This window comes from Jaculus jaculus, chromosome 7, assembly GCF_020740685.1.
Source record: "Jaculus jaculus isolate mJacJac1 chromosome 7, mJacJac1.mat.Y.cur, whole genome shotgun sequence".
Classification (NCBI taxonomy): domain Eukaryota; kingdom Metazoa; phylum Chordata; class Mammalia; order Rodentia; family Dipodidae; genus Jaculus; species Jaculus jaculus.
In genome coordinates, this window is record NC_059108.1 from 149,728,663 (window position 1) to 149,742,948 (window position 14,286).

The 14,286-nt window shown below is 53.7% G+C and overlaps 1 protein-coding gene across 1 annotated transcript; it reads right to left on the bottom strand.

Annotated features, from left to right (window-relative positions):
- Positions 1–1,327: 1,327 nt before the first annotated feature.
- Slc25a47 (solute carrier family 25 member 47) lies at positions 1,328–11,769 on the bottom strand. The gene is made up of 6 exons (XM_045155599.1): positions 11,673–11,769; positions 5,429–5,472; positions 5,070–5,141; positions 4,357–4,539; positions 2,525–2,843; positions 1,328–2,190 (listed from the first exon to the last, which is right to left on the bottom strand). The coding sequence occupies exons 1-6, from the start codon at positions 11,767–11,769 to the stop codon at positions 1,910–1,912; spliced, it is 996 nt and encodes a 331-aa protein (XP_045011534.1). The 3' UTR covers positions 1,328–1,909.
- Between the last annotated feature and the right edge of the window lie 2,517 nt (positions 11,770–14,286).

The window sequence follows — 14,286 nt, forward strand, 5'->3', positions numbered from 1 at the left end:
CTACATGAACAAAAAGTTCTCAAGTCAACTAAGTGACTAAAAGTGTTTAAAGAAACGGGCTGTGAAGGTGACTCAGTAGATAAAGCACTTGCTTCCGAAGTGTGAGGATGAGAGGTCAGGACCCCGGCGCCAGGGGTGCGGTGTTCCACCCAGTCCCAGCCCTCAGGTGAAGATCCCTAGAGAGCTGGCTGGCGGACTGGCTAAAGGCCTGTGCTCTGGGCTTATGAGCAGTCCTACCTCGATGAATAAGGTGGACAGCAGCTCAGAAAGACATCCTCAAATGTATGTTCATACATGGGCACGTGCACACATACATAAATACCATGATTGGAAGAGAATGCAAGGCTAGGAGGCTGTATGACCAAACTGAAATGAGCCTGTGTCTGTACAGCTGGAAGATGTCCATAGGACACGTACACCCGAGGCATCTCCAGGCCTAGATGCCTCACTCCTTTACACTGTGGGCTCCCTGTGTTCCCTGGGCAGCTCACAGGTCACAGCCGAGCTCAAAGCCCCCTGGGGAGGCAGAGATCTTCCAGAAGGAGGTGGGGCCCAGGGGGTGGAGTTAAGCAGGAAAGGAGGGCCTTGAGGGAATGGCCCAAGGCATAAGGTCTAACACCCAAGGACCTGCAGGATAGGAGCAGGCTCTGGAGAGGGCTCTGTCCCCTGTTCTGGGAACAGAAAAGTTTCATTGGACCAAAACATTGGAGGACATTTAGTATAGAGACAAATGGCAATTGAAGCAGGCATTGGCCAACTTTTACCAGTGGGCTGTTGTGTGCTAACCCTGTGGCCTCACACTGGTCCTACCATCCCTGACTTCTGATGGCCTGCCACTAGAAGCTATGTGGTCTCAGAGAGGGACGCCAGTAAACCACAGAGTCCCACCATATGCTTGTGGGCAGACCCTACCTTCCCTCAAAGCTGCCAGTCACGAAACCTGTAGAAGGCGCTGGACGCCCTCCACCTGCAGCCCTCGGTGATGTGGCTGCCCCCGTGTGTGTTGGACATGGGAGTGGTATACATCGCAGGCCCCACGGCCCGGAGAGTCTAGGGAGTGAACCCAGCCCAGGTGCTGTGCCAGGACTTCACTGGGGCCTTCCACATAGTGGGTACCTGGCCTCCAGGCGAGAGGGCTTGACCCCCCGGGAGGAAGCTGCAGGGGCTGAGGTCCCATGCCTCCTGTTATGGACAAGCAGGCTTCACAGCACACGGTGAGCATGGGACAGGGAGACAAGGCAGCGACCCACAGATCACAGTGACACCACTGAGCTGTCTCAGAAACACTTTATTGACAGTAGCTCCTGACCCACTCCTCAGGGTCGTGACTGGCACCGTGTGTACAGCGTGAAGGTGTGTAATGACACCTATACCAGAGGTCCCCAGCCAGCAAGAACAATGGACCCAGGCCTCTGCCAGAGCCAAAGCCCAGGTGGCCACGCTGCCCTTACAATGCCCTCCTGGGCAGCCTGGTGTGGGAAACCAGCCTGAGCTAGAGCCAGACAATTCTGCCTCCCGTCCTATCCCCAGCTTGTCTGAGGGGTCAGGATGAGCAATGGCAGAGGCTGGACTGTGTCCAAGTACCCAGCGGCACTGACGCAGGCTGTGCTCTGAAGTCTTGGATTTAGACAAAGCCACAGGACAGGAAGGAACCATTGGCCAATAGCAAATGACTCCATGTGACCATCCCCTCATCAAAGACACCCACTTCTCTGTGACTCATGTAACCCCCCCCCACACACACACAGATGAAAGATCGTCCCTAACCTTGTGGTCAGTAGTGAGCAGGCCAAAGTTGGGCCCCTGCTGTCCTGGTGATGGCCCTGTGGGGTCCCAACCCCACCCAAGTTTCCCTTTGCCTCCTCCAACGGCTACAACCTAGACATTGCTGGCACCTGCCCACTGGCTGCTACGTGAGCAGGCCCCGAGTGAGCCTCAACACAGCCTCGTAGGCCACGAAGACCACCATGTTAACAGGGAAGGCACGACAGCAGTTCAGTGCCAGCCCCTTGAAGAGCACCCTTGGGCCCTCCTCCCGCACACTGGTCACCACACAGTGCAGAAGGCCCCGGTAGCGCTGCTGACCCTGCCCGTCCGCCTGCAGGCGGGACTTGATCACATCCATAGGAGTGGCCACAGCCCAGGCCAGGACCCCAGCGCAGCCTCCAGCCACCAGCACACCTAAGACATCTGCAGGAGAGACAGCGAGAGGTGCCCTGACTCTAGGCCTCCCCGGGAGCCCAGGCAGGACCCAGCCCAGTAGAGCAGGGGCCTTGCTGCTGTCCACCCGTCCTCACTTCACAGGGTTTCAGAGGGGAATGGGGCTGTCTAAGGCCACACGGTGGCTTTTTGTGACAGAGCAGTCTGTCCTAAGTCAGTGTTAGGGCACTGAGGTGTACACCCTGGCAGGCTGGGTGCCTGGGCTCAAGACCTACTCATGTGCCAGTGGGCAGCACAGGCTCACGCAGGCACCTCTCCCAGCCCCCATCCCACAGGGACAACCCCCCCTGGGGATAGCACTCACCTGGCTGGCTCTGGCCGGCAGGGGTGAGCCATTCAGAGAGGATGGCGTAGGAGAGGAAGTAAGTGGCAAAGGAGTGACCTTCCCGAAGAAGCAGGGCTGAGCTGCCCTTGTAGAGCCCCCGAAGCCCTTCCTCACGGGCCACGGTGGCCAGGCAGTGCAGTGGCCCACGGTACTTGGGCCCAGGTGCCGAGTATGCAGGGGTCACAGGACACAAAGGGGGAGCAGCGGAGGACCATGAGACCGAGGGCCTTCGCCGCTGAGTTTGTGACTGGGTCTGCAGACGGACCTTGGCCACCTCAGTGGGCGATGTCAGGAACACCTGGGGCAGAAAGCAGGCAGGGGTGTGATATGCCTACAGCCTGCCCACTCCCATTGCCTGTGGCTCCCAGGCCAATGTTGAGGAAGCTGGGTCCCAAGAAGCTGCAGACCATCACCAAGGCTGTAATGGAACTGAGTTCAAAGACAGCTCTGCCCAGCCAAGGCCAAGTCCAAGTCCAAGGCCCTCAGCAGCCATGGCTCGCCTGTCCCACAGCACTGACCTGATAGGCCTAGCACGCCCTAGGTAAATGTGACTCGCATAATGAGAGGGGCTGGAGAAATGGCTTAGCGGTTAAGTGCTTGCCTGTGAAGCCTAAGGACCCCAGTTCAAGGCTCGGTTCCCCAGGTCCCACGTTAGCCAGATCCACAAGGGGGCGCACGCGTCTGGAGTTCATTTGCAGAGGCTGGAAGCCCTGGCACGCCCATTCTCTCTCTCTCCCTCTATCTGTCTTTCTGTCTGTGTCTGTCGCTCTCAAATAAATAAATAAATAAATTTTTAAAAAATGCAAAAAAAAAAGAGTATAATCAGGGGCTGAGGAGACAGCCCAACCATTCAAGGCTCTTGTTTGTACAGCCCAGAAGCCCGTTCAACTCCCCAGCACCCACGTAGAGCCAGATGCAGAGTGCGCATGCCTCAACGTTATTTGCAGCATGAGAGACCCAAGTGTTCAAGTAAATGATTTTTTGTTGTTTTCTGAGACAAGGTCTTGCTCTAGCCTAGACTGACCTGGAATTCCCTATGTAGTCTCAGGGTGGCCTCGAACTCACAGCGATCCTCCAACCTCTGCCTCCCGAGTGCTGGGATTAAAGGCGTGAGCCACCACGCCCGGCTCACAAGCTGTGGTTCTGTGGTGCTCATCCATGGCAGACTGTGGGCTAGGGTCTCACACCAATGACCTCACTCCATCCTCTTACAAACCAAATGAGGTAGCAGTAGCTCAGAGAGGGCCCCTGGTCACGATCCCTCATCAAGGCAGAACCAAGGGTCAAGCCTGGCTGGCTAGGCCAGGACCCCATTGGCCCGTGTCCTGAGTGTGTGTGACGTGTGCTCAGCCCCGCAGCCTGTGGCTCTCCAGAGAGCTCTGCTTAGGGATATGTGCTGCTCTGTGAATGGGGCACGACTGCCCTGGCTTTGTGTGTTGTGCAGTGTCCCATCATCTTCACTGAGGATGAAGGGATGCTGGTGTCCATGGGAACTGACCCTTAGTAGTTTTTAGGCATTTTGGTGCCCATCCGTCAGATAAGGGTCTCCCAGCCAGCTGAGGGTCATGGGATCCTGAGTTCTATCTCTCTGGGGTCCCCAGGTCCTAACAGGGAGAGTCCTCCTAGTCACTGTGACCTCCTCACTGAAACACACTGGCAGAGGGAGCAGGAAGCAGACTCGTCACCCGTGCCCATTCCCAACCCAGGCTCGGTCCTCATGGAGCCTGGGTGTCTCCCCCCTTCGAGGTGTGCATTCAGACCCCTCAGTGCCCCAACACGACACCCTTCCACCCTCGCCCATTCCCACTTACTCGGACAAGGCCAGAGGCACATCCCGAGAGGGTGATGTCGACCTTGGCGGGCTTGGCGTCTGCGCTGCCATACCGGAAGCGGCAGATGTGTGCCAGACAGTGGCGGTAGGTGCCGAAAGACACAGACGACACCAGGGACACTGTGCACACAGGTAGCGAGAGTCCCCGGTAGAAACCCCACACCTGGCGGACAGGGTCCAAGTGAGGCCAGGATCCAGCCAGCGGCGGGGCTGCCCTAAGCCAGCAGAGGTGAGGCTGGCCTGGCCTGGCCTGTTCTACCCACCCAGGCCACACAACTGAACATCTGAGGTTAGGTAAGGGGTTGAAGAGACAAAAGATCAGGCTGGACCAAAGGCAGCTATGCGACAATGACAGTGATCTACCATGTCTGTAACCGCTGCTGTCCAGATCTAATCCATCTGCACCAAGCCCCAAGTTCATGCTCATAAATATCCCCAAGTCCCTCTGGAATGGCCCCTGCTTGGCCTGCAGAAGCCCCAGTGCCCCTTCCAGCTCCTCTCCCCACAGCAGGAACTTGGTCCTGGGTGTCCAATGTGTGCAGATGCCCAGGCTCTGGCCCTCGGAGGGATCTCTGAGCTGAGCACAGTCAATCCTACTGGGAGGGTAGGAGGCTGAGGTCCAAGGGAACACCACGTGCCCAGGCTAGTCCAAGGCCCCCACAACCCAGCTGTTGGTACCCAGCCCAGGCTTACCCGCTCCTGACGATATGTGTCCCGGATGCAGTGCCAAATGCCTGTGTACTTGGGCTCTGTCTGGATTCTGACCTGGGGGAGAGCTAGGCTTCAGGAAGAGTTGGCTCTAGGCCCGTGACAGGACCAGCAGAGCCCCTGAGACTCTGCCCTTCGACTGTCAGACAAGCTAGCATGGGCAGAGCAGGGGCAGTGTACCCCATTTAAAATGAGACCTGTGAGGCACAGGGTGAGAGAGACTAAAATTCCCAAAAGCTATAAGGTGTCATTGAGGCAGGAAATGGATGGGTCTGACTGGTATTCTAAGGGATGGCGATGGAGGTCCTGAGGGTGGCCTAAGCCCAGGCAGAGCCTTGCCGCACCTTCACCGTGTCCAAAGGGTAGCCCACAGCAACACCGCACACACCTGCAAGGAAATTAGAGGTGCCAGTGAGGGTAGGGTAAGAGGTGAGCAACAGCCCATCCCTCCTACGGGAGGGAAGGAGGTGACCTCCGAGCGAGCTCTCCTGAGGGAAGACAACACCTTGGGTCTTCCTCTCCACACTCCTTGTTTAGCAGATGAGAAACTGAGGTTCAGCTCACCTGACAAACTTGCCAGCAAAGCCCCCACCCTGAGTCTTGGCCCAGTGCTTCCAGTTCTGGCTGCCTGTGCGAAGGGCCTTCCTCGGCCCTCCTGACAGCGTCACATTTTGGGAGAATGTCTAGTCGTATCCTGGCTGACACTGCCCCGGATCCAGGCAGACCTTGCCCTTGTTCCCTCAAACTCCTCACCACTGTCCAAAATACAAGCTCCACCTGGCCCCCCTGGAGACCCCAGAACCGTGAGCTAAATACCTCATTTTTCTGCACAAGTTGGTGATGTGAAACATTTCACCACAATGTAAGACACAAGTGCAGAGCCACTTCGCAGAGGGCATGGGCTATGGACCAGGAGCCCACACATCCCCTCGGTCCTCTTGCTCCTGATGCTGGGACCCCGACATCCGAGGCCAGCCCAGCTGAGCGGAAGCCTAGGGGCCAAGAAGGTGCCCGGGCTTTCTAAGTGTTAGTCAGGGCAATGGGGACACCCTGGAGGACAAGGCCCACCACAGAAGTTAGCATCCAATGTGACTCAGGGAATTTTGCAGAATAGGGGGGCGGAAAGATTGTTAGAGCCACAAGTTGGGATGTTATGCACAGAGCCATTGCCTCTCCCCATAACTGACAGCCGCCCCCAAATCCTCATGGGCACAACCTGCACCCCCAATGTGGAGGGCCCCTTCGGAAAAGGAGTGAGGAGGGAAAGGATGGCACCAACATGTGTTGTTCATATACTAAGTATGTCCATAACTAATAAAAATAAATTTAAGGGAAAAATACCCCTTTGATCATCACACAAATCTGACTGCCTTCCACCCATCCCTCAGCCCCTTCCAGGAAGGCCTCCCTGGCTCCTTGCTCCGGGCTGCTTCTGTCCAGAAACATGCTGATGACAGAGCGTACACGGACCTTGCTGCTACGCCCCACATGCCGTGGCCACCTCTAGAGATAAAGTCCCTTGAGATCTGAGTCCCTGGGACGCAGCACAGAGCAGGGATCCCCCACCAGGGACTTCTTGCAGGCTCTGGGGAAGGTGTCGCCTTGGGAGCCCTCCATGCCTGACCTGTGGCTTCCACCTCGGGTGCTGTATTCAGCTAACCTTGCACTGCCACAGGTCGGCACCAGCCACCTGATTCTCCCCCAGGCCAGAGCTGTTCTCCGCTCCTGACCCCCACGCTGTTCCCAGAAGTATTCAAGAGCCACCCACGACTATTTCCCAAGAGCTTCGGGGTCAAGGGTGCCTTGCTCAAAATAGCTGCACAGCCTACGGATCGATGGCAGGACAGAGCCCCATGGGCAGCTACCTCTCTTCTCCCCTGAGCTCTCTCCCTGGGAAGGAGACAGCCTCAACCACAGGACCTGGGTGTCAGCATGCCCTGGGGACCCAGAGACCACCTAGTCAGGGAGATTTGGGTCCCACCAGGCCTTGTCACTCATCTGCTCTGTCCAGTCCAGTCCTTACTTATACACAGAACTTCTGGGGACTCCACCCTCCCCTGGGGCCTCCTGGTTCTCCCCGAGGCCCATTATCCAACACCAAGGACCCGGCCGGGCATGGTGGCGCACACCTTTAATCCCAGCACTCGGGAGGCAGAGGTAGGAGGATCGCCGTGAGTTCAAGGCCACCTTGAGAATGCAGAGTTAATTCCAGGTCAGCCTGGACTACAGTGTGACCCTACCTCGAAAAAAAAAAAAAAAAAGGACCCCCTGACCACATAAAGACAAGCTCCTGCTCCCAAGCCAGTGGTCCCTGCCCTATCTCAGCATTCTACCCAAGCCCTGTGACCCTATAGATACCCACTTCTCTTGGGCCCTAAGTGGCATGTGGCAAACTTCCTTTCCATCTGACACCCATGCCACACCAGGTGCTGGCCACGCTTGGGGGGGCTTCTCAAACTCTAGCTGCCATTGGCTCCATCTCACATACCACCTGAGCAAAAAGCACTGTCCCCCAGCTCCCCATGGGCCCTCCTGTCCCTGTCTGGTACCTCCAATGGCCCCAGCAACAAAATCCATGGACAGCGTGGGAGACGAAGAGGGTCCTGGTTTCTCTGCCTGAGAGTGTCTATGCCACCAAAGGGCAGCTCCCAGAAGCTTCTCAGACCTTAAATACCTGTGGGCGGTGGCAGGGACAGGCTGTGCGCAGGCGGGGGTAATGCCTATACCCACCCACCCCCAAGGACCCCTGTGCCAATGCCCTCAGGACCTCGGCATGGAGAAAGCATGTGAAAGGTCATTAAAGGTGACCTAACCCCTCCATGTAGTGTTCTGATTATAGACCCAGACTTGGCCAAGTTAAGGGTCACTTGCAATGACTGCAAAACAGTGGCTCCTGATATAAATACCCTACATTACAGCTTACCTCCAGCCAGGCGGGAAAGGCTATGCACGTCTATGTGCAGCCCCCTTTTACACGTGGAGTCGCTAAGACCCTATCGGTGGCTTGCCTGAGGCTATGCTAGGCTGCAGGGCTGGATTTGATCCCAGCCACTACTGCCCAGCTGCCCTCTCTGATGACCATCTCGTGTGGAAAGGGCCATCGCTTTGTCTGAGCAGCCATCGCCTCTAGGCCCTTGCAGGTACCTGCTCAGCACACGCCTCTGAGCAAGCCAGGCTACATCCCTATGGGGTGAATTTGGTGGGCTGAGGACCACAAAGCCACTGAGTGAAGCAAGGGCCCTGCTGGCTGGAGACCCGCAGGATCAGATGGGGAGGGCTGTGTTCACGTGAGGGCCAGCAGCTTTTTCTGGATGGCCCTAGGAGCAGAGCAGCAGGAGGCCACGGGACCAGCTGTTTTCCTGCTGTCTGGCCCGCCAGGTGTAAACTGGCCTTGAACAGGTGGATTATTGACAGAGGGGGGTGATGCCTCACCCTGAATTACCAGTTTTTTTTAGGTGAGTGGGCAGTGCTTAGTGCCACGTCAGAGGGCAGAGGACATGGGGGCAGGAAGTAGCCTGTCCAAGGCCAGTCATGATGTCCACTCTGGCTTCTAAAAGGGACACAGCTCACCATTTGGTTGGGAGCTGGCCTGCCTGCATTCAAATCCCAATTGTGCCACTGAGCTTTTATTTATTGATTTATTGCTTATTTATTTTTGGTGTCTCAAGGTAGGGTCTCTCTCTAGCCCAGGCTGACCTAGAATTCACTATGTAGTCTCAGGGTGGTCTTGAACTCATGGTGATCAGGGTCTCACTCTAGCCCAGGCTAGCCTCAAATTTACAGCACTATTCCTACCTCAGCCTTCCAAGTGCTGGGACTGAAGGCATCTGCCACCATGCCTGGCTGCCATTTAGCTTTGCGATAAGGCCTTTGGTCTCTCTGTTCTTCCACTCCTACATGCACAAAACCAAGACAGCACCTGCCATGTCTATGACCACACAAGGTACGCTCTAGTGTGTTCTTGTAGAGTGGCCAGCCACATGCCAAGGGTGGACTAAGAGGAGCAGAGGAAGAAGGTGGAAGCATTCTAGTGGATGGGCAAATACAGTTGGCCCTCAGATCCTATTACAGATATGACACTCAAGAAACCAGTTCCAGGCTGGAGAGATGGCTCAGGGGTTAAGGCACTTGCCTGCAATGCCTAACGACCCAGGTTTGATTCCCCAGGACCCCTATCAAGCCAGATGCACAAATCATCACATGCAGCTGGAGTCTGTTTGCAGTGGCGTGCCCATTCCCACTCTCTCTCTCTCCCTCCCTTTCTCTAATAAATAAATAAATAGTATATTTTTTTTTAATTAAAGGAGGGCTGGAGAGATTACCCCGTGCTGAAAGGTGCTTGCTTACAAAGCCTCATGGCTGGGGTTCAATTCCTCAGTACCCAAGTAAAGCCAGACACACAGAGGTGCATGTATCTGGAGTTTGTTTGCAATGACGGACCCTGGCAGGCCTATACTTTCTCTCTCGCTCTCAAATAAATAAAATTTGAAAACCTTGTCAAGTTCAGAGGGACTATCTTGTCAGGTCCTGAACTAAGGTCAGAGGTCAGAACTGGTAAGAAGCAGGGGACCAGACACGAAGCTGTGGGGTCCGTAGGTGCGGAGCTGTTCAGGAGGCGATGTCGGATGAAGGTTCTAGGCAACAGGCTGATTAAGGGCCAGTGAAGTGGGTTTATTGTCACAAGCAGAAGAAACTGCATCAAGCTGGAGCCAGGGACAGAGGCCAGAGTCCTTCTCTGTGGCAGTTTTTCTGAACAAGACACCTGGTGAATAACAGGTTGGCTGTTTGGTGTGCCGGCCACATTTACATCCTGGAATGTTTGCCTCATAGCCCCAGGTGAGGAGATTCCCTTTGGTGTTTCCAGTATGATCTGATGTACCCACAGGCATCACTGTTTACCAGCTTGTGCCCTCCAGCACGCTGGCAGAATGGTGGTTTATGTGTGCAAATGAGATAGAAAGTCATTTTTTCCTGGCACTTATATTCAAATGGGGTTACTTAAATCAAGCCTGCTATTTTAATGAAGTCACCCAAGGCTAGGTCCAGCCATAGAATGCTATTCCATACAACATAGGGTGACTGGAGCTGGCCCTACCTGCTCTTCTCGAGAGCACAGACCTGAGAGCCAGGCGTGGTGGTGCACACCTTTAATCCCAGCACTCAGGAGGCAGAGGTAGGAGGATCACCATGAGTTTGAGGCCATCCTGAGACTACATAGTGAATTCCAGATCAGCCTGGACTAGAGTGAAACTCTGCCTCCAAAAAGAAAAGAGCATAGACCTGGATGAAATTCCCAGTGGTAGGGCTGCCTTTGAGTGATGGCCCTGTAAGTGACATACTAAAGTCACTGGCTCACCAAGCCAGACTTAGATAGACCTTTCTTTGGTCTGGTGATACACTGGTTCTTTTCTGATTTTTTTTTTTTTTTTTTTGAGATAAGGGCTCACTCTAGCACAGACTGACTTGGCACTCACTTTGTAGTCTAAGGCTGGCCTCGAACTCATAATGATCCTCCTACCTCTGCCTCCTGGTGCTGAGATTAAAGGCGTGCGCCACCACACCCAGCTCACACTGGTTCTTTATATCTTCCCAGGAAAAGTCACATGGCACCCAGTTTCAAGAGAGTCAGGGGAATATAAGAGAATGGGGGTACAGGGAGAGGAGTGTGAGGAAGTCAACTCTGAGACGGGCATGTTCTCTTGGTCACCCCAGGCAGGTTTTACCCCCATCTGATCTCCTGCACAAACGTGCCCATCCCTGCTCCCCCTGGACAGGGGCTGTAGCTTCATTGGTGAAGTGCCTGCCTAACAGGAATGAAGTTCTGGGCTCTGTCTCCAGCACCTCACAAAAAACACATGCAGGGCTGGAGAGATGGCTTAGCAGTTAAAGCATTTGCCTGTGAAGCTAAAGGACCTAGATTTGATTCCCCAGGACCCACGTCAGTCAGGTGGCACATGCATCTGAAGTCTGTTTGCAGTGGGTGAAGGCCCTGGTGAGCCCATTCATTCATATTCTCTGCCTCTCTCTCTAATAAAATAATTGGAAAAAAATTTTAAAGCACATATAGTGGTGCACACCTGTAATGCCTGCACTCAAGAGGTAGATAGAGGCAGGAGAATCAGAAGTTCAAGGTCAATTGAAGCCAGCTGGAATAGATAAGGCCCTACTCAAAAAAAAAAAAAAAATTGAAGCCAGGCATGGTGGCACACGTCTTTAATCCCAGCAATTAGGGGGCAGAGGTAGGAGGATCGCCATGAGTTCAAGGCCACCCTGAGACTCCATAGTGAATTCCAGGTCAGCCTGGGCTAGAGTGAGACCCTACCTCAAACCCCCTCCCCCCAAAAACAAGAAAGAAAAATATTGAGCAGGGCAGAGTGGTACACACCTTTAGTCACAGCACTCAGGAGGCAGAGGTAGGAGGACTGCAGTGAGTTTGAGGCCAGACTGGGACTACAGAGTGAGTTCCAGGTCATCCTGGACTAGAGTGAGACCCTACCTCCAAAAAACAAACACACAAAAATTCAACCAACCAAACAAAAACGTGTCCCTGCTGCTTTGTGCTGGTGTCAGTGTTTCGCCATCAGTCACAAGCCTCTGGTAGGCAGGGCTGGGCTTCCTCCACAGCCGCAGCACGGGGCAAGGCCTCGGCCCGCTTGCTCACACTTCTCCTTTCCTCCCTCCGCATGGTCCTCCTGGCTGTCCGTCTACCCGTCCACCCATTCCTCCACTCTTCTAGTTCAGTCAGGCAGCCAGGGGAAGTGAGATGGATGGAGATGGCACAGAATGCAACAGTAAGCAAATGGACAGGCAAACAGAGAAGCTGGGAGAATGGATGGACAGAAATGTGGATAGATGAGAGATAGACATGTGGATGGAAACAGAAAATGAAGGACAGAGGAACAGTCGGCAAGAACAGCAAGTGCCAAGGGCAAACAGGTACGTGGGCGGACCGAGAAGGATGGATGAGATAGATGGATGTGCAGATGGAGGTGTAGAAGGATGGGAATGGCCAAGGAGTGGATGATCACAAGGGGCAAGGGGACAGGTTTGAGGCGAGTGGGGTAACATCTTGCCAATGATGGGCTCTAGGCAGATGAGGTTCATCGTATTCCATAATAAAAAGCAATAAGCAAGGAGCTGGAAAGATGGCTTAGCAATTAAGGTGCTTGTCTGTGAAGCCTAAGGATCCACGTTTGATTCTTCAGACCCCACACAAGCCAGACGCATAAGGTGATGCAAGTGCAATATCACCCATGTGCACAAGGTGGTACAAGTGTCTGGAGATTGATTGTAGTGGCTAAGGTCCTGGTACGCCAATTCATTCTTTCTCTCTTACTCTGTCTTATAAAACATTATCAAAAAAATTGTTTTTAAAAAACAGCAGTAAAGCTGGGCATGGTGGCACACGCTTTTAATCCCAGTCCTCGGGGAGGCAGAGGTAGGAGGATTGCGGTGAGTTTGAGGCCACCATGAGACTGCATAGTGAATTCCAGGTCAGCCTGGGCTAGAATGAGACCCTACCTTGGAAAAAGAAAAAACAAACCAGCAGTAAGCAAGGAGAGAGCCACTTGTTCCAGCCCAGCCTCCTTCTGGAGTTACTGAGGCTTGTCAACTACGGAACCATGGGGTTACCTCCCACCTTTGACTGGACCTGACCCAGGACGAGGCAAAGAGATGCTCTGGTGGCTGAGAACAAAGACGCGTCTGTCAAGGGAGCCTTGTGCACACGCAGGAGGTGCCCTCGGCCTAGGTTTGCTGTGGGAACTTGTCTTTCCCAACCGTGTGAACTTCAGGTCAGTGACATGACCTGAGTCTTGACTTTTCCAATAGGCAGCAGACCTCAGCCCAAAGGGTGCCTCATGGGGCCAGAGCTACTGTTATCATCATCCAGGCTAGCATTAGGCTTCCTCTACCAGTTTGAGTCCCACAGTGTAGACATCATAGCCTACACCTGGGCCTGCTGCAGAGGGCTTCTGGAAGAGCACAAGTTTTCCAAGGTGCCAGCCACATTCTACATGCTGTCTTACTTTTAATTTATTTTTTAAATTATATATTTATTTGCACATATGTGTGTATGTGAAAGGGCACACCAGGGTCTCTTGCCACTGCAAATGTATACCTATCCAGCTTTACATGGGTGGCTGGGGAATTGAACCCAGACTGGTAGGCTTTGCAAGCAAATACCTTTAATTAACCACTCAACAATCTTCCCAGTCTCATGTCTTACCTTCCATAAAAAGTCTAACCACAAAGTATAAGAGCATCCAACCAGAGAGAACTAGATAGAAAGTCGACAGCCCAGGGTTGGGAGCCTTCCTTTGATGGGACTCAGCAAACACTGTTCCCTCTCAAGGAGTGATGTGTCCCTGGAATCCCAGCACTCAGGAGGTAGAAGCAGGAGGATCAGTTCAAGGTCATCCTGAACTACATGAGCTTGAGGCCAGCTCAGGCAATATGCGACTCTGTCTCAAGGAAAAAAAAAAAAAAAGATAAAGAAGAGTATCCTATCCCTCCCTTTCCCCTTTTCTTATTAAAATATATTTATTTGTTAGAGAGAGAGAGAGAATATGGGCGTTTCAGGGCCTCCAGCCACTGCAAACTAACTCCAGATGCATGCGCCCCCTTTGTGCATCTGGCTTACGTGGGTCCTGGAGAATTGAACCAGGATCCTTTGGCTTTGCAGGCAAATGCCTTAACCGCTAAGCCATCTCTCCAGACCTTTCTTTTTCTTAAATTTAATATTTTACTTATGTATTTGAGAGAGATAGAGAATTGGTGCTCCAGAGCCTCTAGCCACTGCAAACAAACTCCAGACGCATGCGCCACCTTGTGCATCTGGCTTTATGTGGGTCTTGGGGAATTGATCCTGGGTCCTTACGTTTCACAGGCAAGTGCCTTAACCACTAAGCCATCTCTCCAGCTCTCCCTTTTCTTTTTGGACAGGATCTCACTACATAGGCCAGATTAGCTTCAAACTCATGATTCTCCTGCCTCAGCTTCCCAAGGTGCTGGGGTCAGCTGGTTGCCTAGGGCCCCACTTCTTGTGCACATCCACCACACTCTGAGGCAGGGCTTTCTGGGCCAGGCAGCCTGCACTCACCCTTGCTCTGCTGATTCCAGTCTCTTCACTTGGATGAATCCCTTAGCTTGCCTAGGCCTCAGTTTCCTCACCTGTACAGTGGAAACTCTCTACCAGGGGAGG